The sequence below is a fragment of the Amblyraja radiata genome, chromosome 11 (assembly GCF_010909765.2).
Source record: "Amblyraja radiata isolate CabotCenter1 chromosome 11, sAmbRad1.1.pri, whole genome shotgun sequence".
Lineage (NCBI taxonomy): Eukaryota > Metazoa > Chordata > Chondrichthyes > Rajiformes > Rajidae > Amblyraja > Amblyraja radiata.
The window spans coordinates 38875358-38898386 of NC_045966.1; the positions used below are offsets into that span (position 1 = coordinate 38875358).

The 23029-nt window shown below is 44.6% G+C and overlaps 1 protein-coding gene across 1 annotated transcript in view; it reads left to right on the forward strand.

The window, feature by feature from the left end:
• Positions 1-23029, forward strand: part of mgat4b (alpha-1,3-mannosyl-glycoprotein 4-beta-N-acetylglucosaminyltransferase B) — a 136224-nt gene that overhangs the window by 49977 nt on the left and 63218 nt on the right. Inside the window, exon 2 of the mRNA XM_033029719.1 lies at positions 15588-15767. Coding sequence (XP_032885610.1) covers positions 15588-15767 — 180 coding nt within the window. The remainder of the gene's footprint in view (positions 1-15587; positions 15768-23029) is intronic.

Sequence of the window (23029 nt, forward strand, 5' to 3'; positions counted from 1 at the left end):
CTCATACCCTCAAAGTTACCTTTCTTTAAGTTCAGCACCCTTGTTTCTGAATTAACGATGTCACTCTCCATCCTAATGAAGAACTCAACCATATTATGGTCACTCTTGCCCAAGGGGCCACGCACAACAAGACTGCTAACTAACCCTTCCTCATTACTCAATACCCAGTCTAGAATAGCCTGCTCTCTCGTTGGTTCCTCTATATGTTGGTTTAGAAAACTATCCCACATACATTCCAAGAAATCCTCTTCCTCATCACCCTTGCCAATTTGATTCACCCAATCTATATGTAGATTGAAGTCACCCATTATAACTGTTTTACCTTTGTTGCACGCATTTCTAATTTCCTGTTTGATGCCATCCCCAACTCCACTACTACTGTTAGGTGGCCTGTACACAACTCCCACTAGCGTTATCTGCCCCTTAGTGTTTCGCAGCTCTACCCATATCGATTCCACATCCTCAAAGCTAATGTCCTTCCTTTCTATTGCGTTAATCTGCTCTCTAACCAGCAACGCTACCCCACCTCCTTTCCCTTTCTGTCTATCCCTCCTGAATATTGAATATCCCTGGATGTTGAGCTCCCAGCCTTGGTCACCCTGGAGCCATGTCTCCGTGATCCCAACTATATCATAGTCGTTAATAGCTATCTGCACATTCAACTCATCCACCTTATTACGAATGCTCCTTGCATTGAGACACAAAGCCTTCAGGCTTGTTTTTACAACACTCTTACCCTTATACTATTATGCTGAAAAGTGGCCCTTTTTGATTTTTGCCCTGGATTTGCCGGCCTGCCACTTTTACTTTTCACCTTGCTACCTATTGCTTCTACCCTCATTTTACACCCCTCTGTCTCTACGCTCACACATTTAAGAAACCCTTTCCCTTTAACTCCATCCTCCACTATCCCATTCGACACCCCACCCCCCTTATTCAGTTTAAAACCACCCATCCTTTTTCTCGAGAGAGATGCTGCCTGACCCACTGAGTTACTCCAGCACTTTGTACTTATCTTTGGTATAAACCAGCATGTAATAATAATAATAATAATACATTTTATTTATGGGCGCCTTTCAAGAGTCTCAAGGACACCTTACAAAATTTAGCAAATATACAGTTCTTTGTTTCTAGATTCTTTGACGTCTTCACATCCCATTTCTATGTCTCAGTGGGTTGTGGAGGTGAGATCACGGAGGTGCTAAATAGCAGATAGCTATATATTTAATAGTTCAGGGTTCTGGGGAATAGACACAGAGTAGAAGTTAAGGGTTGGGACTGATCAGCCATGTGCACATTGAGTAGCAGGACAGGCTGGAGGGGCCGAGTGGCCTACTCCTGCTCCTATGTTGTTGTGTTCACAGCATCAGCTGCAGGATGGACATAGGTGGGAGAGCCTGGCGTGGTTGAACGGTGCTTTTGGTATCACATGTGCAACCACCCAGACAATTTAGTGTGTACACGCCTGACTTGAGGAAATAATAAGTGTGAAGTGGCCAACTGCCAAGGGCTACTTTACAGCATGTGAGTATTCCCACAGTGAGCATTCACAGACTGCACTCGTGAAGGGCTCCAGGGGAAATAAATTGGCCCACAGTGCAGACTGGAGTAGAATTGGTAAGTTGTACAGATGTGAAGCTTAGTCTCTCCGAAATTATTTTCTGACAATTTCCTCTTTCCTTTCCTGTGAGAATTCCTCCAACAGAATGAATGAATATTTTCCAGCCGATTTCTGGCATCATCTGTGGCTCTGGTGATCACTTTCAATCACAATTTATTTTTCCAACCTCGCCTGGCTCTTAAAATAAAGGGCATTTAATCTGTGACGAAGGTTGTAAACTGTTGAGATTGGAAAGTTAATTGTTCATGTTGAAAAGGTCGCATCATATTCCATGACAGGAGGGTGGATTTAAATATGTGCACTAAAGTAATGGAGTCAAACTCCATTACTGTACAGCACAGTAACAATCCCTTTGTCCGACCAAGTTGGCATTCTGGGCTAGTCCCATTTGCCTGTGTTTGGCCCATTGTTCTCTACACTCTTCCTACCCATGTATCTGTCCAAATGTCTTAAAAGATGTAATTGTATCCACTTCTATAGCTTCCTCTGGCAGCTCATTCCAGTTAGGGGCTAGTCTCTGAGTGAAAAGATTGCCTGCCCCTGAACTCCTTCTTAAATGTCTCCCCTCTCCCCATAAGCTCTCTAGATTTTGAATCCTCTACTCTGGGGAAAAAGCATCAGCCGCATCGCGGGGAAGATTTATACATGGAATCCATCAGCTATGGGGCAGTAGAAATTTGCACAGACTCGAGATTCTGCTGAGTGAGAGGCTGTGTTAGGGGAGTGGCGATAAAGAATGGAGTTGTCATTGCGTATCTGGCATGAACTCCCTAGTTATAATCGGCCCTCAGCAAAGCTAAACCACCTGATGCCGTGCTGCTGCTGCTATGTAAATGCAAATGCACATCCAGAACTTGGAAAAGGGTGTTATTGGTGTTGTCCCCATATCAGTAACTCAGTGGTTTAATGATGACCTTCTTCAATGGAGACTCAATATTGATTCGTCTTTGAGTTTGGCTTTGTATGTATCTGCCTGCCAGCGTTAGCATTGGCAATAGAAGTTGATTGAATAGAAATTTGCCAATAAAGAATATTATCTATTGATCCGAAGGTAATTATATAGAGATTAAAGGGAGACACAAGAAATTGCAGATCTTGAGCAAAACACAGAGTGCTGGAAGAACTCGGCACGTCAAGCAGCATCTGTGGAGGGAATGGACAAACAAATATTTGGGATGGGAAGCATCAGTTTGAAGAAGGATCCTGGTCTGTAATGTCATCTATCCATTGCCTCAAAAGATTAAAGTTTACCAGTTAAGACATACTATCCCTTAGGTTGAATGGTGTAAGCTGTAGATGAGGATCATTAGATGGAGAATATCGGCTTGGGCGCTTTTCCTGTGCAGTGGGAATATTCCTGTCTGTAATCTGTCAAGAGTTGCCCAAGGTGTGGAGATTTTGCTGACTGAGCTTTTTTGCAGTTGAGTAATCATGAAACAAATGCTGAAAGTTTGTACACATTACTGTGCACTTTGACTTATTGCTGCGGGGTTCTTTATGATAGAAGTAAACAAATGTTTTTAAGAAATGCTGCATACCAAATCAATCTTTCACAAAATAAGTTTGGGCTAATTTGCTTGTTTGCACAATGCAGAAGGAGGTCATACAGCCCATCAGGTCCTTGCTGGGCCTCCAGCGAAACAGTCCATTCTCTTTCTCTCTCCTTACTTCTCAGTATTCCTATAACTTATTTTCTCTCTATTGCCGATTAATTCCCCAGGTTTTTTTTGCCATTTGCCTACACTAATGGATACTTTACAACAGCCATTTAATCTATGCATGTCTCTGGGAGGATATCTGAGCACTCAGCAGAAACACATTATTGGTTAAAAGGAGAATATGCCATATGTATACTGTACATATGACAACAATCAAAGTCAGGAAGGACTGAAGAAGGGTCCTGACAAGAAATGCCAACTGTCCATTTCCTCCAGATATTGTCTGACACTGAGTTCCTCCAAAATTGTGTTCATAACACCATAAGACATTGGCCATTCGGCCAATTGAGTCTGCTCTGCCATTCAATCATATTTTCCCCTTTCAACACCATTCTCCTGCCTTATCCCCATAACCATTGATGCCCTTACTAATCGCAAACCTGCCTATCTCTGCTGGGACAAGTATAGATGGGGCATGTTGGTTGGCATGGGCAAGTTGTGCCGAAGGTCCCGTTTCCACGGTGTATGACTCGGTGTTAACACAATAATCCCCGGGATCATTGTCGTTCTTCTCAAGATTCCACCATCTGCAGTTCCTTGTGTCTTCAGGAAGAACCCTGGGCCTCTGGAACTGGTGGAGCCCTTACTGGTAGAGCCATACCACTACATTACACTGTGAATCTGCAGTCACTGTGCTCATTGTGTGCCTGACCATGGTGAAGGAGCTTGCAGGACGTTGAAGACTCTCAGCAGTTTAATCTTTATAAAAGCAAGACGCATCTGCGTTTTATGGGAGTGGAACAATGCTTTTACTGTTTTATTTACTGAAAATGAGTGGTAACAAGGAGCACAGATGGACTTCAGATTTGAAATGCTAAGAAATATGTGCTTGTCTCCAGAATGTTATCCTATTCCACACAATGTGGCTGTTTACATCAAAGTGTTGAGGTACTTGTCAGCATCCATCTGTTTACCAGCATCTTTTCAATGTCACCTTCCTCTTTGGCATGATTTTTGTTTAAGAAGGAACTGCAGATGCTGGAAAATCGAAGGTAGACAAAAATGCTGGAGAAACTCAGCGGGTGTGGCAGCATCTATGGAACAAAGGAAATAGGCAACATTTTGGGTCAAAACCCTTCTTCAGAATCCTTGGTATGGTTGCTTGTTTAAGGGTTTCGGCCCGAAACGTTGCCTATTTCCTTCGCTCCATAGATGCTGCTGCACCCGCTGAGTTTCTCCAGCATTTTTGTGTACCTTCGATTTTCCAGCATCTGCAGTTCCTTCTTATACACTCTCTTATTGTTCTGTGAGTTTTTCTCCTTTAGTTTAGCTTAGTTTATTATTGTCACGTGGACCGAGGTACAGTGAAAATGTTTGTTTGTGTGCTATCCAGTCAAAGAAAAGACTATACGTAAATACAATCAAGCTGTCCACCGTGCATAGATAAAGGTCAATGGGTACAATATTTAGTGCAAGATATAACATTGAAGTCAGATAAAGTCCGATTAAAGATAGTTCAGAGGTCTTCAATGAGGTAAATGCGAGGTCAGGACCACTGTCTAGTTGATGAGTAGACGGTTCAGTTGCCTACTGTCCCCAAATCTGGAGGTGTGCGTTTTTAAAACTTCTCTACCTCTTGCCCGATGGGAGAGGAGAAAAGAGGGAGTGACCAGGGTGAGACTGTTCTTTGATTATGCTGATGGCCTTGCCTAGGCTGCGTGAAGTGTAGAGTTGATGAAAGGGAGGCTGGTTCAGGACATTTTGAGTGACTCTTCCTTGTGCCATTTTTACTCAATATCCCCTCAGCCCCCTCCCCAACCCCCTTCCTCAGGTGAGAACCTGCTCCTATTTGAGGAAGATTTTTGTGCCAACACATTATTAATTGTGGTCTTGTAAACTTCAAATCTTAGTACTTTTCCCGTCAGGGCTCCAAGAACCCAGATTCAATCCTGACCTTGGGTACTGTCGGTGTGGTGTTTGCACCTTGCCCCTATGACTGCATCAATCCTTAAAAATACACAATGACGGCCTCCACAGCATCTCTTGCAATGAATTCCACGGATTCACCTCCCCCTGACTAAATAAATTCCTCCTCATCTCCTTTCTAAAGGTACGTCCTTTTATTCTGAGGCTAGACTCTCCAACTAATGGAAACATCGTCTCTGTGTCCACTATATCCAGGCATTTCACTATTCGGTAAGTATCAATGAGGTCCCCCCTGTTTAATACAGCAAATTGCCCTCAGTGTAGGTGTGTGTCGAAAGAATTAAAGGGGAGTTGATGGAAAGCTGAGATAGAATTAATTTAAAGGCCTCAGAAATAAGGAGAGGGGAATGGGACTGATGAAGTTGGCCTGGGCCATTTGATGGAATCCTGACTGGTAATGAGTAGGTAAACTACCTCTCTGGACTCCATGGTAAGTAGAATCGGTTTCCCTTGGGTATTGTGTAGGAAGAAACTGCAGATGCTTGTTTATACTGAAGACCTGGAGATGCTTGTTTATACTGAAGACCTGGAGAAATGTTGAAGTTCACAAAGGGAAAACAAAGGCTTTTGTTTCAAACTGAAAAGTAGACAGGATAATGAAAGCTAAGTTGACAATGCATTTGGGAAGATAGACTCAAAATACTGGAGTAACTCAGCTGGTCAGGCAGTATCTCAGCAGAAAATAGGTGACGTTTCAGGTCGGAACCCTTCTTCAAAAGTCTAAAGCGTCCCCTATTTTGTCTGATCTATCTTTCCCTCTCAACCCCGTTCTCCTGCCTTTTCACACAAAATTCTGGAGTACTTCAGCAATTCAGACAACATCTCTGAAGAAAAAGAATAGGTGACGTTTCAGGTCGGAACCCATTCTTCAGACTGAAAAGTTTGGGTTCTGACCTGAAGCGTCACCTACTTTTCTCCAGAAATGTTGTCTGAACTGCTGAAGTACTCCAGATTTTTGAGCCTATCTTCCCAAATGTATTGTCGACTTGGCTTTCATTATCCTGTCTACTTTTCAGTTTAAAACAAAAGCATTTGTTTCCCTTTGTGAATTTCAACTTTTCTCCAGGTCTTGAACAGTTGTCACTTCCACCTTCATGCGCTGCTGCCTGCAAATCTGTCCGTTGTCGGCAACTTGTTTGGATTCCTCCGGTCGGATTCCCTTCACTTCATTCAGCATAGAAGCAGGCAGTGTATACCAGGTCAATAAATTAACAAAACGGACAGAGAGCCAGAATCTTGTTTGCTGCATTGATTAGTAATGGTCCAGGAGCCACAGTTTGAAAACCAAATGGGCCCACTCCTCACTATTCTCCATTCAAGCTTACTCTGCCTTTGAGGATATTCAGTCTAGGCTGCAGCTGAAATTATGCCTTCATTTGATTAAATGCACATCTGACTTGGCTAAAAGTTATGAATACACAGGTGGAAATGTTGCAAGAGTCGTGATTAGAACAAGGAAGTTGGACTAAGCATATTACTGTTTCAAAGAACTGGCACAGCCACTTTAGGTTGCACTATGATCTAATAGACATACCAGAAACAAAGACCATATTATGAACTTACCAGATGACAAATCGGAGCCTGCCTTATAAATTCATACAGCACAGAAGCAGGTCTTTCAGACCAACTCGTCCATGCCGACCAAGGGCCAGTCCCATTTGCCCCATTTGACCTATATGTATGGAAAAAATTGTCCTTTGGGTTCCTGTTAAATCATTCTCCTCTCATCTTAAAATGATGCCCTCTTGTTCTTAATTTCCGAACCCTGAGGTTAACCCATGTGTTAACACACACACACAAACACACACACACACACACACACACACACACACACACACACACACACACACACACACACACTCACACTCACACTCACACTCACACTCACACTCACTCTCTCTCTCTCTTTCCCAGTCTTCACATTTAACTGGTTATTGGTTTGTAACTTGGAGACAAAAGGAACTGCAGATGATGGTTTTTTTAAAAAGACACAAATAGCTGCAGTAACTCTGTGGGTCAGGAAGCATCTCTGGAGAACATGGATTGGTGGTTTTGGGTCAGGAGCCTTCTTCAGAACAATGGTCCAAAACGTTGCCAATGGATGTTCTCCAAAGATGTTGCGTGACCCGCTGAGATTCTCTCACGCTTTGTGTCTTTTCTTGGGTGTATCTTGCCTTACCCAGCATTGCTGCTAAAGCAAGGGTTCCCAACCTGGGGTAAATTTTGCCTACCTAGGGGGTAAATTTGTTGATTCTGGATTTGTGCATATTTTTTCTCTTTGACTGACTGTGTTTGGTTCTGGTATACCTGTTCATCATTAGTTGTTCGTAAATAAGTGAAATATCATTGTTATGTGTTGTTAAAGTTGCCAGGGGTTAACGGGACGAAAAAGGTTGGGAACCCCTGTGCTAAAGGATGCCCAACTAAGGTCCAGTGCTGTGTTTTTCTAGTGAAAAGGTTGAATACAAATATTACAGTACATATTTACAGCCCAAAATCTAGTCTAATATTCCCATGTAGACCTTATTGTTCCTCCACACTCTCATTCATTCTGGAAGCTCTTTGCTAAACCCAGCCTGTAGACTTTAGAGATACAGTGCAGAATCGGGCCATGAGACCGCACCAACCAGTGATCACTGAACAATTTTACTGAAGACAATTAACTTACAAACCTGCACGCCTTTGGAGTGTGGGAGGAAACCGGAGCACCTGGAAAAAACCCACATGGTCACAGGGAGAAGTAAAAAGTCCGTCCAGACACAATCCGTAGTCAGGATCGAACCTGCGTCTCTGGCGCCGTAAGGCAGCAACTCTACTGCTGCACCACTGTGCCTGTTGAGCAATATCTTCCTCCCTCATCACACAGTATCCTGATCAAAGGATGAGACGTTGATGTAAATATTGTGTTTGTTTGTCTGACGATGTATCCGATTCTTGCTGAGATATGGAGGTGGGGTGAGAAATGTAAATGTTGATGCATTAATCAATCAGTCGTCCCAGGATGTAATGGGCTGCTTACTGTGCAGATAGTGATTTAAACAAATTAGAACATTTTCCAATTAACTGCAGGAGATATTTTCAAGCATCCTTTCTCCTCGAATTGGCTTCCACTTCTGACATCATTGCCAACATCTTGTCTCACGCTGCTTCAATATGTATCATGAAAAAAAAATGTTGACACAAAGAAATGCAGATGTTGGATTATAAAAAAAACGCCACCAAGTGCTGGAGTAACTCAGTGCGCCAGGCAGCATCTGTGGAGGGAATAAACAAACTACATTTCAAGTTAGGACCCTTCTTCAGATGTGGGGTGCCGACCCGAAATGTTGCCTGTCCATTTCCCCCATGGATGCTGCCTGACCTGCTGAGTTTAGTTTAGTGATACTGTTTGGCCCATCGAGTCTGCACCGACCAACAATCATCTGTACACTCGTTCTATCCTATACACCAGGGCAGTTTATAGACAGCACCTCTAGTCAGGATCAAACCCGGGTCTCTGCAATTCTACCGCTGCACCACTGTGCCACCCATATACTCCAGCACTTTGTGTTTTGCCGCATTTGGACAGGCAACAGTTTGGGTCAAGACCCATCCTTGGACTGAAAAACTGTTGCCTTCTGTCCTGAGGGACCAGCGATCATCGTTCTGGATGATGACATGTGGTGAAGAAATTATAGAGAGTCACATCTACTACAGGGCAGAGAAATGCTGGGTGGAAATTGGTTCTGAGATGCACCAGAAGGAAATAACATAGATAGAATGTTCCAGGACATTGTCAACCTAACGTGGTCGCTTGAGCCGTACGGCATCGCGGGGCCGATCCCACTTCGATCGCTGGAGCCGTATGGAGTTATGCGGAGCTGGTCCCGACATCGCGCGGGGCTCTGAAAAACTGACCGTGTTAAAAAATTCCGTGCGGCAACGGCCTACCGGCCTGCAGCCGCATTGAGGCCGTACGCACCGCCTCGACGCCGTGTGCAGCGTCTCGACGCCGTACGCAGCGTCTTGACGCCATACGTCACGCGCGAACTTCCCACGGACTTCGCTCGAACTTCACGTCACTCACTCGACCTCCGCGCGGCCCCTGCTTCTGGTTTGGTCGCGTTCGCCGCATGCAGGCGCATGCTGGTGGGACCGGCCCTGTACGGGGATCACTCGACCTCCGCGCGGCCCCTGCTTCCGGTTTGGTCGCGCTCGCCGCATGCAGGCGCATGCTGGTGGGACAGGCCCTTAAAGCATTTATGGATGCTGCAATCAGCTCCGTGGCATTTAGTTTCTGCCTCTTTGGAATAAATCCAAAGTTAATCATTCTTTTTTTCTACTCTTGTGAATGTGTTAATGTGTGATGCGAGCAGCCAGACTCTGTGCATTGTGCATGGCACACAGTTGAAATTAAAATAGTACTGGAAGCTGATCAGAGCGGCAGCACTTGTACAGAGAGATAAACACGGTTAACATATAAAGGGGATGATATTTCATCAGAGTTTACTTTAGTTTAGAGATGCAGCATGGAAACAGGCCCTTCGAACCTCCGAGTCTGCGCCGACCAACAATCACCCTATGCTAGTTCTACACCAGGACAATTTACAGAAGTCAATTAATCTGCAAACCTCCACTTCTTAAGAATGTGGGAGGAAACCGGAGCACCCGGAGAAAACCCATATGGTCATGGGGAGAACGTACAAACTCCTACTGAGAGCACCCGTAGTTAGGATCAAACTTGGGCCTTGGGCGCTGTTAGGCAGTAACTCTACCGCTGTGCTACTGTGCCGCCCAGTTGCTGAACCGAGATTGGGAAGGGATGGTTTTGGTCTAACAATGGTTAACAAGTTTAAGCAAATGGCTTTGGGAGAATGGGACTGTATTTTTTTTTTTTACGTGCTATCTCATGCAGCAGTTGACCTGAATTGGTAGATCCGTGGCAGTGTACTGATTTTGTCACGGGACCAATAATCCAGAAGGAGCTCAGACTCAATTGCTGCAATTGAGGAACTAATCTGGTTTTGACGAATCTTCAAAGTTGAGGAATACAGAAGATTAAAAGGTGATCTAATTGAAGTATTCTCAAGGCTCTTGAAGGATTTGAGGCAGTGGAATATAGCAGAAAATACAGGCTCCAGCTCCTGTCATCCCAGTATTTAGACGAGGAAAACGGCCTGATCACCCAATAATCTTTTCCATGTATCTGTACCCTGCGGATGGCTCGATTGTGATCATGTATTGTCTTTCCACTGACTGGTTAGCACACACTAAAAGCGAAACTAAACTCACTAAGCTAGAGATCGAGACTATTAATTTGGAGAATAAATTAATCCCACCATGACAGATGTTGTCAGAGAGACACAAGGAACTGCAGATGCTGGTTTACCAAAAAAGATTCAAAGTGCTGAAGCTTGGTTCAGTGGCACTTTATTGTCACGTGTGCCTGAATAAAGTGAGGTTTTTTTTGGCATAAGGTTCAGTGACAATCCCACTGTACATTAGGCACAATCATACTCAGCGGGTCAGGCAGCATCTCTTGCAAACATGGATAAGCCATATGACATAGGAGCAGAAATAGGCCATTCAGCCCCTCGAGTCTGTTCCGCCATTCGATCATGGCTGATCTATTATTCCCCCTCAAACTCATTCTCCTGCTTTCTCCCCATAACCTTTGACGCCCTTACTAATCAAGACCATTCAATCTCAACTTTAAAAATACCCAATGACTTGGCCTCCACATCCGTCTGTGGCAATAAATTCCACGGATTCACCACCCTCTGGCTAAAGATAGGTGACGTTTTGGGTCAGGATCAATTCAAGTAGTTTGATAAAACTGAACCTATAGGTAATAGTGACCATGGGATTGTGTCATTGGCACTGCCCTGGACTGCAATTCTCTCGAATTGATTCAGACCCACACCTTCAACAGATGTGAGCAAAGCCATGTAAGTTGTAACTATTAGCTGAATTTAGAAGCTTGATTGTGTTATGTATTTCATAAACTTGCCTTGTCCCCACATTGAATTCTTGTAAAAGAAAATGTAAAACAATCGGGTATATTAAATTAATTTGTAAAGATTGAACAGTTTGCCAGCTTTGAGTCTTTACATGATACTGGACTGTTTGTTGTAGCTGTTGAGTCTGCATTGATGAATGGATTTCTGTAGCCTGACTGACAGGGAATTTATTGAACATGTGCTCGGGTTACAAGGATGTTTAGTTCTGTCTGCTCTGAAATTCTTAAGCAAGATGAACAACGTGTTTACAGATCTCTTTGGGGGATGTCATCAACACTACATCATAAATCGATGAGCAAACATACAAAGTGCTTGCGAGACAGGAGGCAACTGCGGAGGGAATGAATAGACAACATTTCGGGTTGGGCCCCTTCCTCAGACCCCTGAGAGTGTTGTGTTCATTTTTCACTACCCTGCCACAGGAAATATGTCATGCTGGAAAGAGCATAAACAGGTCTACAAGAATGTTGCCAGGACTCGAGGGCCTTAGTTATTAGGAGAGGTAGGGCAGGTTAGGGCTTTATTATTTGTAGTGTAGGAGACAGAAGGGTGACCTTGAATTAGTCATAGTCATACAGCACCAAACAGGCCCTTCGGCCCAACATGCCCATGCCGACCGAGATACTACACTGTTAGTCCCACTGGCCTGCATTTGGCCCATATCGCTCTAGATCTTTCCTTCCCATGAATCATGTCCAAATGTTTTTTAAATGCCATTATACTACCACCTCTGGCATCTCATTCTTTTTACCCACCACCGTCTGTGTTAAAGAGTTGTCCCTCAGGTTCCTATTAAATGTTACCCCACTCATCTTGAATCTATGTCCTTTGGCTCTTGATTCCTCTACTTGATTCCTCTGGGTAAAATGCTCTGTGCATTCACCCTATCTATTTCCCTCATGATTTTATAAAGCTCTATAAGATCAGCCCTCAGCTTCCAACGCTCCAAGGAATAAAAGCCTAGCTTGCTAAACCTCTCCCAAAAGCTCAGGCCCTCAAGCCCTGGCAACATGCTTGTAAATCTTCTATGTGCTCTATCCAGCTTAACAACATCCTTCTTATACCATCCAGCTTAACTACATCCTTCCGATAGTGTATAAAATCATAAGGGGGAGAATAAGGTGAATACACACAGTCTTTTTACCAGGGAAGGGGGAATCAAAAACTATAAGGCAAAGGTTTGAGGTAAGAGTGGAACAATTTAAAAGGGACTTCAGGGGCACTAATATCTTGTACAACTGCAACATAAGGTCCAAACTCCTGTATTCTGGAGACACAGGGCACTGCGGAAGTTAGAATCTTGAACAAAACAAAATGCTGGAGGAACTCAGTAGGTCAGGCAGCATTTCGATCAGTCTGAAGAATGGTCCTGACCCGAAATGTCACCTTTCCATTCCATCACCGGATGCTGCCTGACCTGCTGAGTTCCTCTAGTACTTTGTGTTTTGCTCAAGATTCCAGCATCTGCAGTTTCTTGTGGCTCCATGAAGGCATAGAGAGCAGTGAGATACTGGAGAGAGAGAGAGGATGTCATAGGATGGCACAGTAACGCAATGGCAGTGCCAGAGATCGGGTTCGATCCTGACTATGGGTGCTATCTATATGGAGTATGCATGTTCTCCCTGTGATTGCGTGAGTTTTCTCTATGTGCTCCGGTTTTCTTCCACATCACAAAGACGTACAGGTTTGTTGGTAGTAACTTGGGTAAAAATTGTAAATTCTCCCTAGTGTGTAGGATAGACTAGTGTATGGGGATTGCTGGTTGGTGCGAAGTCGGTGATCCGAAGGGTCTGTTTCCACGCTGTATGTCTAAACTAAACTAAAGACCTAGCACAGGACACCACAGGAACAGGCCCTTCAGCCCGAATATGATGCCAAGCTAAACTAATCCGTTCTGCCTGCACTGACTGCACACTGCCTGCACTGACTGCACATCCCTCCTGGAACAATGAACAACTGCATCTTCTGCAAACAGGTAGAATGTAAGGTTCTAGACCATTGAGAAGCAAATTTACAGGAAAACTGCATAGATGTGCAAAAGCCACAATGTGGTGACAATGAGAAACTTCAACCTGTCAGTGACTGGGGTAGCAGCAACTATGGGACAGAGAAGAGGAAGAGTTTCTGAAATGTTTGCCTTTCAAGCTGCTCTTTCCGGATATCAGCCAGGTGAAGTTTGAACGAGCAGCAGCTGAGAGCTATCTAGGAAACAGCAGTCATTATATCACAAGGTTTACAGTATGCTGAACGGGATAGAGATGACTCCAAGGAAAAACAATTGGAGGAGGATTGCGATCAGATCTGGCCCAAGTAAACTCGAATCAAAGTGTGACAAGCAAAACTATAATTCAACATTGATTAAGCGAAAGCCAGGCTGATCCACGCTCAGAGGGAAGGAATATAAAAGGAGCTTAAAAATGGTAATTAAAAGACTCTTTAGGCGTGTGAAGAGAAAAAGAAGTGTAACAGGAGCCAAAAGGGAACGCTTCTAATTGAGGCAGAGGACAAGCCCAGTGCTCTGAATTAATAATTTATGTCAGCTTTACTAAGGCTGTGAGTGGAACCCCAGCAAAGGAAGATGTAGTTGTGATCGGGATGGGCTAAATATCGATAGGGATGGATCTAAAAGGCTATGTGCACACATCATCCACTCTTGATGGGATGCAAGGCAGGCGCTGAAGAAGTAAGAGGGGAAATTGCCGAGGCTCTGGCTGCACATGTGTAAATGAAGCGTTGGAGGGCTCGAAAATCCCAAACGTTGCACTCCTCTTTAAACTTTAGAGATACAGCGCAGAAACAGTACAGAAGAATCCGATTAACCAGATGGGGGGTCTTGAGATGTTAATCAGGCACAGGCACGGAAATCGCTGTCAAAACATGCGGGGACACAATTTCATGGCCTTTATTAAAATCTGCCAATGTGCACTTTAACCACACGTGATTTTTTTTTCTATTACAAATCTCAAATTGTGGGGTAGAGGCAAATAAATAAATGATGGGTCTTTGTCTCAAACATTATGGAGGGCACTTATCTCTGTATCTTTTTATGCCCCCAAGAAAAGAACAGAGAACAGCTCCACAATGTCTGTGCCGAACATGATGCCAGGTTAAATTAATCTCCTCTGCCTGTATGTGAGCCATATCCGTCCATTCCCTGCCTATCCGCGTGCCTATCTAAAAGCCTCCTTAATGCCACCATCGTATCGGCTTCCACCACCTGCAAACTTTACATCACCTTTCATTTTGACAGTATTGTACATTTTCCAGTGATTCCGTTAAGTTTAAAGGAAGCACGAGAACTGAGGAATTGTGATGGAAAGGGAGCCTGGAAACTATGAACTCAACAGACATTGTGGGCCGAAGGGTCTGTGCCTGTACTATAATATTCTATGTTCTCTGATGAGCCAGAGGCTGAGCTCGATGGATGTCCAAATCTTTGCAGAACCGATTATCAGAGTTTATTGCAAAGCTAATCCAGCACGCAATGTACTTTGGTGGCAGCACCCTGGCAGAATTTAAAGACTATTGGATGTTATTCCTAATACACCAGCACTCTACTTTATCTTCGATGTTATGCAGTAATTTCTCCAGCGAGCTCATTGTTTAATGACTGTGCAGGAAGTGGGCCCCTCGTACATTAAAGGTAATACACATTGTGCACTGAATACAGTACGCTTGCTTTCATAGGTCATTGAGTATAAGAGTCAGGAAGTCATGGTACGGCTTTATAGGCGGTATTTAGAGTGTGTGGTTTTAGTCGCCCCGTTACAGGCAGGAGGTGAAGTCTTTGAAATGATATCTACAGCAGGGGATATTAACCATAGGGAGACGTTGGACAGAATTGGATTGTCTTCCCTGGAACGTCAGAGGCTGCGGAGAGACCTGATAGACATTTATAAAATTATTAGATGCTTCGATGGGGTTAGCTGACAAGACCACGGTAGTGAAAGCATAAAGTACATTGAACAACCATCAGTCTGAAGAAGGGTCTCGACCCAAAATGTTGCCTATTTCCTTCGCTCCATAGATGCTGCTTCACCCGCAGAGTTTCTCCAGCATTTTTGTCTACCTTGAGCAACCATCATGGTGGTTTGGTTGGCTGTGCAGGGCGGTTCAGGTGCCTGATGGTTGCTGGGAAGAAGCTGGATGTAAGGTTCCTGTACCACCTTCCCAGTGGTAGCTGGGAGATGAGAGTGTGGCCAGGATGGTGTGGGTCTTTGATGATGTTAGCTGCCATCTTGAGGCAGCGCCTCCTGTAGGAAGGGCACTTTGAGAATGTTTTGTTTATCGACAGTGACTAACGTTCAGTCTCTCTTTCTCCAGGGGATGTGGTAGATATTTATCAGCGGGAGTTCCTAGCATTACGTGACAGACTCCATGCAGCTGAGCAAGAGAACATCAAACGATCTAAGGAACTGAACGTGGTTTTAGATGAGATCAAGCGAACCATTGCCGAGAAACAAACTCTGAGAGACGTCAACAGAACCTGGAGTGACCTATCAGGTACCCCGCGCTTTACAGTGGGCCTCCACTATATTAGATGTTCACAACACGAGGGCAGCACAGCGGTGTAGCTGGTAGAACCACTGCCTCATAGTGCCAGACCCCGGGTTCCATCCTGTCCTCGAATGCTTTCTGTGTGGAGTTTGCACATTCTCCAAGTTTTCCTCCAGGTACTCCGGTTTCCTCCCACATCTCAAAGACTTGCAGGTTTGTAGGTTTATTGGCCCTCTGTAAAATTCCTGGTTCCATCCTGTCCTCAAATGCTTTCTGTGTGGAGTTTGCACGTTCTCCATGTTTTCCTCCAGGTACTCCGGTTTCCTCCCACATCTCAAAGACTTGCAGGTTTGTAGGTTTATTGGCCCTCTGTAAAATTCCCCCGAGCCTGCAGGGAGTGGATGTGAGAGTGGGATAACATGGAACTAGTGTGGACATTCGATCGCTGGTCGGCGTGGACTCGGTGTGCCGAAGGGCCTCTTTCCATGCCATATCTCTAAACTAAACATCAGTGTGCAAGCAGTTCATAGAGTCACAGAATCATACAGCGTGGAAACAGGCCCTTCGGCCCAACTAGCCCACGCAGGCCAACTTGCCCCATCTACGCTACATGCCCCACCTTCTCGCCCTTGACACATAACCCTCTAAACTTATCCTATCCATGTACCTGTCCAAATTTCTCTTCAACGTTGTGATAGTACCTGCCTCGACTACCTCCTCTGGCAGCTCACGCCATATACCTGTGGAGTGGAAAGAATGAGCCAAAGTATGTCATGGGTCACCAAACTGAGATTAGATTTGAGGATCCCTGTTAACTTGTACAGTTTTGGGCTTAGACCATAGGTACAGCACTGGAATAGGCCCTTTAGCCCACAATGTTGGTGCCCAACATGATGCCAAGGCAGACTCTGCACGTGATCCATTTGCTGCATATCCATGTACTGTCTAAAAGCCTCTTAAATATCACCATTGTATCTGCCTCCACCACCACCACCCCTGGCAGTATGTTCCAGGAACTCTGTGAAACAAAACTTGCCCCGCACATCTTCTTTAAACTTTGCCCCTCTCACCTTAAAACAATGCCCTCTAGTCTTTGACAGTTCTTTCCTGGGAAAAATAATATTAAAATAATTTTTCAATTTAACAATGTTGCAAACTTGTACAGCTCAAACAAGTAACTTTTACCAATCATAATATTTATTCATGCACTTGACTTGAATAATCGAAAGATCCTGAAGTATCTTTGGGTGGCACAGTGGCCCAATGGTAGAGTTGCTGCCTTACAGCGCTTATAGCGCCAGAGACCTGGGTTCGATCCTGGCTAAGGGTGCTTGTCTGTACGGAGTTTGTATGTTCTCCCCATGACCGATGGGATTTCTCCGAATCTTTGGTTTCCTCCCATACTCCGTAGACTGGCATGTTAGTAGGTTAATTGGCTTGGTATAAGTGTAAATTGGTGTAGGATAGTGTTAATATGTGGGGATCGCTGGTCGGTGTGGACTTGGTGGGCCGAAGAGCCTGTTTCCACGCTGTATCTCTAAACTAAACTATTGTGACAACATAAGAGACGGCAGATGCTGGAATCTTGAGCAAAAACAAACTGCTGTAGGAACTGAACAGGTCAGGCAGCATCTGTGGAGGGAAATGGACAAACAACGTTTCGGGTTGGGACCCTTTCCCAGACTTAAGAGTGTGTCTTTGCCCAAAGTATTGTGTGTTTCCTTTAAAAAAGAAAACACAAAGTTCTGAAGTAACTCTGTGGCTCGGGCAGCATTTCTGGAGAACATGGATAGGTAATGTTTCGCGTTGGGACCCTGTTTCTTTTAATTGTGTTTTTTTGAGGCATTAATGTGCCTCAACATCATTAAGGTGTAAGAAATTGTTCGGAACAGTAAGATGCTATTAAGCTCAACAAGCTGAGCTTTTTCTCATTATGCACAACATTCTGGCAAGGCTTTCGATTGTCACAAACACATTTTATGCCAACAATTGCAGAGATCTTCCCTGTTAACTTATTCCATTTGTTTACTCCCTGGGAGGAAACAGTTCCACATGACTTCACTGAATCATACTCTTGTAAACAGTGTTTGAAAAGGTAGTTCCAAGTAAGTTTTCTTCTTGCCAGTGAGCTTTAACATTTAAACATAACTTTAAAAAAATGTTCCACAAAGAAAACCAATGATAGAAACTTAATTCTAATAGGTAACTCTGCAGACATTTGGACCTTAAACCACAGGGCTATGAGGGAGAAGTAAAATAATTTAAATGCATTGCCACTTACTCCCTCCCTGGGGTTTGCATTATTTTATTTTGTAAGAAACAATTCATGGTGCAGCTTTGCAGGACTTTGATCAGGCCGCATTTGGAGTATTGCATGCAGTTGTGGTCACCTCACTACAGGAAGGATGTGGAGAGGGCGCAGAGAAGGTTTGCTAGAATTATGCCTGGATTAGGGGGCACTCGTTACAGGGAGAGGTTGGACAGACTTGGATTGTTTTATTTGGAACATCGGAGGTTGAGGGGAGACTTGATAGAAAGAATATAAAATAGTGGGAGGCATCGATAGAGTAGACAGTCAGAACTTTTTTCCCAGGGTAGAAACGTCTAACAATAGTGAGCATAAGTGTAAGATGAGAGGTGGAAAGTTTAATGGAGATGTACGGGGCAAGCTTTTTTTACACAGAGAGCGGTGGGGGCCTAGGACTGGAGGTGGAGGCAGATACGATGGTGGCGTTTACGAGGCTTTTAGATAGCCACATGGAAATGCAAGGAATAGAGGGGTATGGTTCATGTACAGGCAGATGAGATCAGTTTAACTTGGCATCATCTTCAACACAAACATTGTGGGTCGAAGGGCCATATCCTATGCTGTACTGTTCTATGTCCTATGATACTCGGCAATACAAACATAGGGTAGAAACAAGAAACTACAGATACTGGTTTACACAAAAGGACACAAAATGCTGGAGTAACTCAGTGGTTCAGTCAGTCTTAAGAAGGGTTTCGCTCTGAAACGTAACTTATCCAGATTCTCCAGAGATGCTGTCTGACCCGCTGAGTTACTCCAGCAAGTTGTGTCCTTTTATATAAACATATGGGTTAGGAGCAGGAGGGTCAACTTTGCTCCTCCGGCCTGCTGCACCACTTGACAAGATCATGGTTGAAATGCCACATTCTCCACATTCTCTTGTACCTGCAGTAATTTTCTTAACCCAATACTTATCTATCTTTCTATTCTGGACTCAAGGGACTGAATTACCAGGTGAGGATTAGGCAGGCTGGGACATTATTTCTTGAGACAGAGGGGTGATCTTATTGAGGCATGTAAAATCAGAAGGGGGATAGAGGGTGAATTCACAGAATATTTTTCTGAGAGTTGGGAAATCAAGAATGAGAACACATACAGTGCCCTGCATAATGTTTGGGACAAAGACCCATCATTTATTTATTTGCCTCTGTACTCCACAATTTGAGATTGGTAATAGAAAAAAATCACATTGTCAGATTTTATTAAAGGGCATTTTTATACATTTTGGTTTCACCATGTAGAAATTACAGCTGTGTATACAGATGGATAGTACAGTATATGGATTGCAAAGGTTTAGAGGGATGCGGACCAAATTCAGACTAGTGGGAAGAGCTTAGACTTGGTTGGTATTTCCCTGTTTTATGACTCTTTGACTTCCCAATGGCAACATTCTGTTAGATAGACATCTTGGTTGGTCTGCATGAGTTAGGTATGCGTTTGGAGGTATCTAAATCTGGAGGTGTGTGTTTTCACACTTTTTTACCTCTTGCCTGATGGGAGAGGGGAGAAGAGGGAGTGACCAGGGTGGGACTCATCCTCGATTATGCTGGTGGCCTTGCCGGGGCAGCGTGAAGTGTAAATGGAGTTAATGGATCGGAGGCTGGTTTGTGCGATGGTCTGGGCTAATATCCACAACTCTGCAATTTCTTGTGGTCTTGGAAGGAGCTGTTCCCAAACCACGCTGTGATGCATCCCGATAAAATGCTTTTTACGTATGGTTTCTACGGTTTTAACCTACAAAAGCCGCACGTCTTTGTGATGTGGAAGGAAACCGGAGCACATGGTCACAGGAGCGTATAAACTCCACACAGACAGCCATCACCTGAGGTCAAGATTGAACCGGGTCACTGGCGATGTGAGGCAGCGGCTTGGTTCGCTGCGCCACTGTGCCGGTACCCAGTATTCTTTGCTGTGTCCAGTACTGTCAGCCACACCTTGGATCAGGCTGACTACAGAGTGACTTCTGTGTCACCGTAGATGTCGGGAAGAAGCAACGATCGATGCTCTACACTTCTGGCTAAAACTGATTCTAAATGCTTCAACTCTGTCTTCATCTCACACGTTTAATGTATTACCGAAGTGACTACACTTCAACAAAATGTCATTAGGTGAAAAGCACTCTAGAAATGAACTATTCCAGCAAAAGCTATTAAAGCAAAATGGTTCTCTGCTGCAAAATGCAAAATACTGTTGCCCAGCCAATATCTGTGAGGAGAGCTATTAAGCGCAGGGGTAGTCTAGTTTATCAGCATTTATTACAAACACACACATTGATGGCTGCTCAAATTGTATTGTATCTCTCTCTGCACCATCTCAAATGAAAATAGAAACTGCTGGAAATACTTAGCAGCTCTTGCCTAAACAGCAGATAGAGCAGCAGAGTTAAGGGCCTGTCCCACGAGCATGCGTCTGCATGCGGCAAACGCGACCTAACGTGGTCGCTTGAGCCGTACGGCCTCGCGGAGCTGGTCCCACTTCGATCGCGGAGCTGTATGGAGTTGTGCGGAGCTGGTCCCGACATCACGCGGGGCTCCAAAAAACTGACTGTTCAAAAATTCCGCGCGGCAACGACCTGCCGGCCCGCAGCCGCATTGAGGCCATACGCACCGCCTCGACGGGCGTGCGCAGCGTCTCGACGCTGTACGCAGCGTCTTGATGCCGTACGCCTTCGCTCGAACTTCACGTCAACTCGTACGCGATCACTCGGCCTCCGCGCGGCCCCTGCTTCCGGTTTGGTCGCGCTTGCCGCATGCAGTCGCATGCTCGTGGGACAGGCCCTTTAATGTTTCAGTCCAATGGAAAAATGAGATAACAAGCAGGCTTGGAGTTGTAGACAGGGAAGATTGGATCGAGCATGGATCGGCGGTGGAAGGAGCTGATGACATCGTGCTGGGCCAGGCTCACCCCTGCTTCATCGATTCAGTGCCACTGGGGCACCGGGCGTTAAACTTTAGTATAGTTTATGGATACAGCATGGAAACAGGCCCTTCAGCGCACTGAGTCTATGCCAACCAGTGATCACCTGTTCACACAGATAATTTACAGAGGGCCAATAAACCTACAAATCTGCAATGTTGTAGGAAACCGGAGCGAGTGGAGGAAACCCTGGCAGCCACATGGAGAACGTGCAAACTGCATACACACAGCACCCGAGGTTTGGATCACACCCAGTTTCTGGCGCTATGAGGCAGTGACTCTACCAGCTGCGCTCAAATGATAAAATAAAAAAATGTATATTTCCTTGCACCAAGGTAGTACGTTTCAGAGATTTAGAAGTTGCAAAATAGCAAATCTATGCGTGATATTGTACTCGTGTACCTTTGTCTGGATAAAATGCAGAATAAGTGTTTCACTGTATCTCTCTGCATGTGACATTAAATAAACCAAGGGGTGAAGAGAAGAAAGGGAATTTCGCTGATGGGGCGGCACAGTGGCATGACGGTAGAGTTGCTGCCTAACGTCGCCAGAGACCCGGATTCGACCCTGACTGTGGGTGCTCTCTGTACGGAGTTAGTAAGTTCTCCCCGTGACCTGCATGGGCTTTCTCCGGGATTTCCGGTTTACTCCCACACTCCAGAGTTTGTACTGTAATTGGCTTGGTACAATTGTAAATTGTCCCTCGTCTGTGTAGGATAGTGTAAGTGTGCGGGGATTACTGGTCGGGGTGTACTCGTTGGGTGGAGGGCCTGTTTCAGCGCCGTATCTCAAAACTGAACTAAGGTTGTCCAGCTAATGCAATGCCTCAGTACCATCCAGTTTATCGAGACTAAGAAAGAAGAGACACATGAGAGTACTGGAGCCATGCAAATGCTCAGCTTGCCATGATCTAACACAAAACAGTCCTGGAAATGCTCAACAGATGAGACCCCACTCCCTGCACTTTCATGTGCCCATCCAAAAGTATTTTAAATGTCATTGTCATATCTGCCTCCACCACCACCCTTGGCAGCCGTTCCAGGCACCCACCACTGCTGTGTAAATAACTTGCCCTGTACATCTCCTTTAAACTTTCCCCCTTTTACCTTCAAGCTATGTCCTCTAATTGTTAACATTTCCACCCTTGGGGGGGGGGGGGGGGGGGGGGGGAAGATTCTAATGTCCCTGTCCCACTTAGAAAACCTCTGGAGACTTTGTGCCCCACCTAAGGTATCCGTGCGGTTCCCGGAGGTTTTTGTCAGTCTCCCCACCTGCTTCCACTACCTGCAACCTCCGGCAACTGCACGGAAACCTTGGGTGGGGCGCAAAGTCTCCAGAGGTTTCCGTTCAGGTTTCCTAAGTGGGACAGGGGCATAACAGTCAATCTGTGCCTCTCCTAGTCAACGATTCCACATAGAAAGATTTTCCTGGCATTGATATTGTACAGGATAAAGTGAGTGTTTCATTTAGAGATCTTTCCAGAGCACACTAAAATTAATACTACATTCCGCATTCCACATGTGGTTCTGTGGTTCATTATCTATCTTTTCATTTAATGTGATATGTAAATAAAAATTAACTACATTGCTGCACATTGTAAATCAGGAGCGTCAGTGTGTCATTCAGCATCTTAAGATGAGAATGAAAATCTGACATTAATTAGAAATTGAAGTTATTGTACGAAATTTATATGAAATGAATTTCAATTGGTTCTTTAGAAGGTACCCGACCCGAGGACATTCTGTTTAAGCCTCTGAACACAAATTTATTTTTAATTGCTTTTAACTAACTGCTTTTATACTAGGTGAGATTTTCATTTTGTCTATCTCATAAAGTCAATCTAATTGCCAGCCATCTTGTTACACTTGACTGATAATTTGGTTGCAGCTCAAGTATTTTAATCTTGCGCTCACCGGGGGATTTCCATGTTTGAGGCTTTGAGTGATTTTTTTTTCCCCTCTACACAAGTACTTTTGAGTTAACGCTTCCAGAATCTGGAGCCACCTTGCAGGTCATAAGTGATAGGAGTAGAATTAGGCCATTC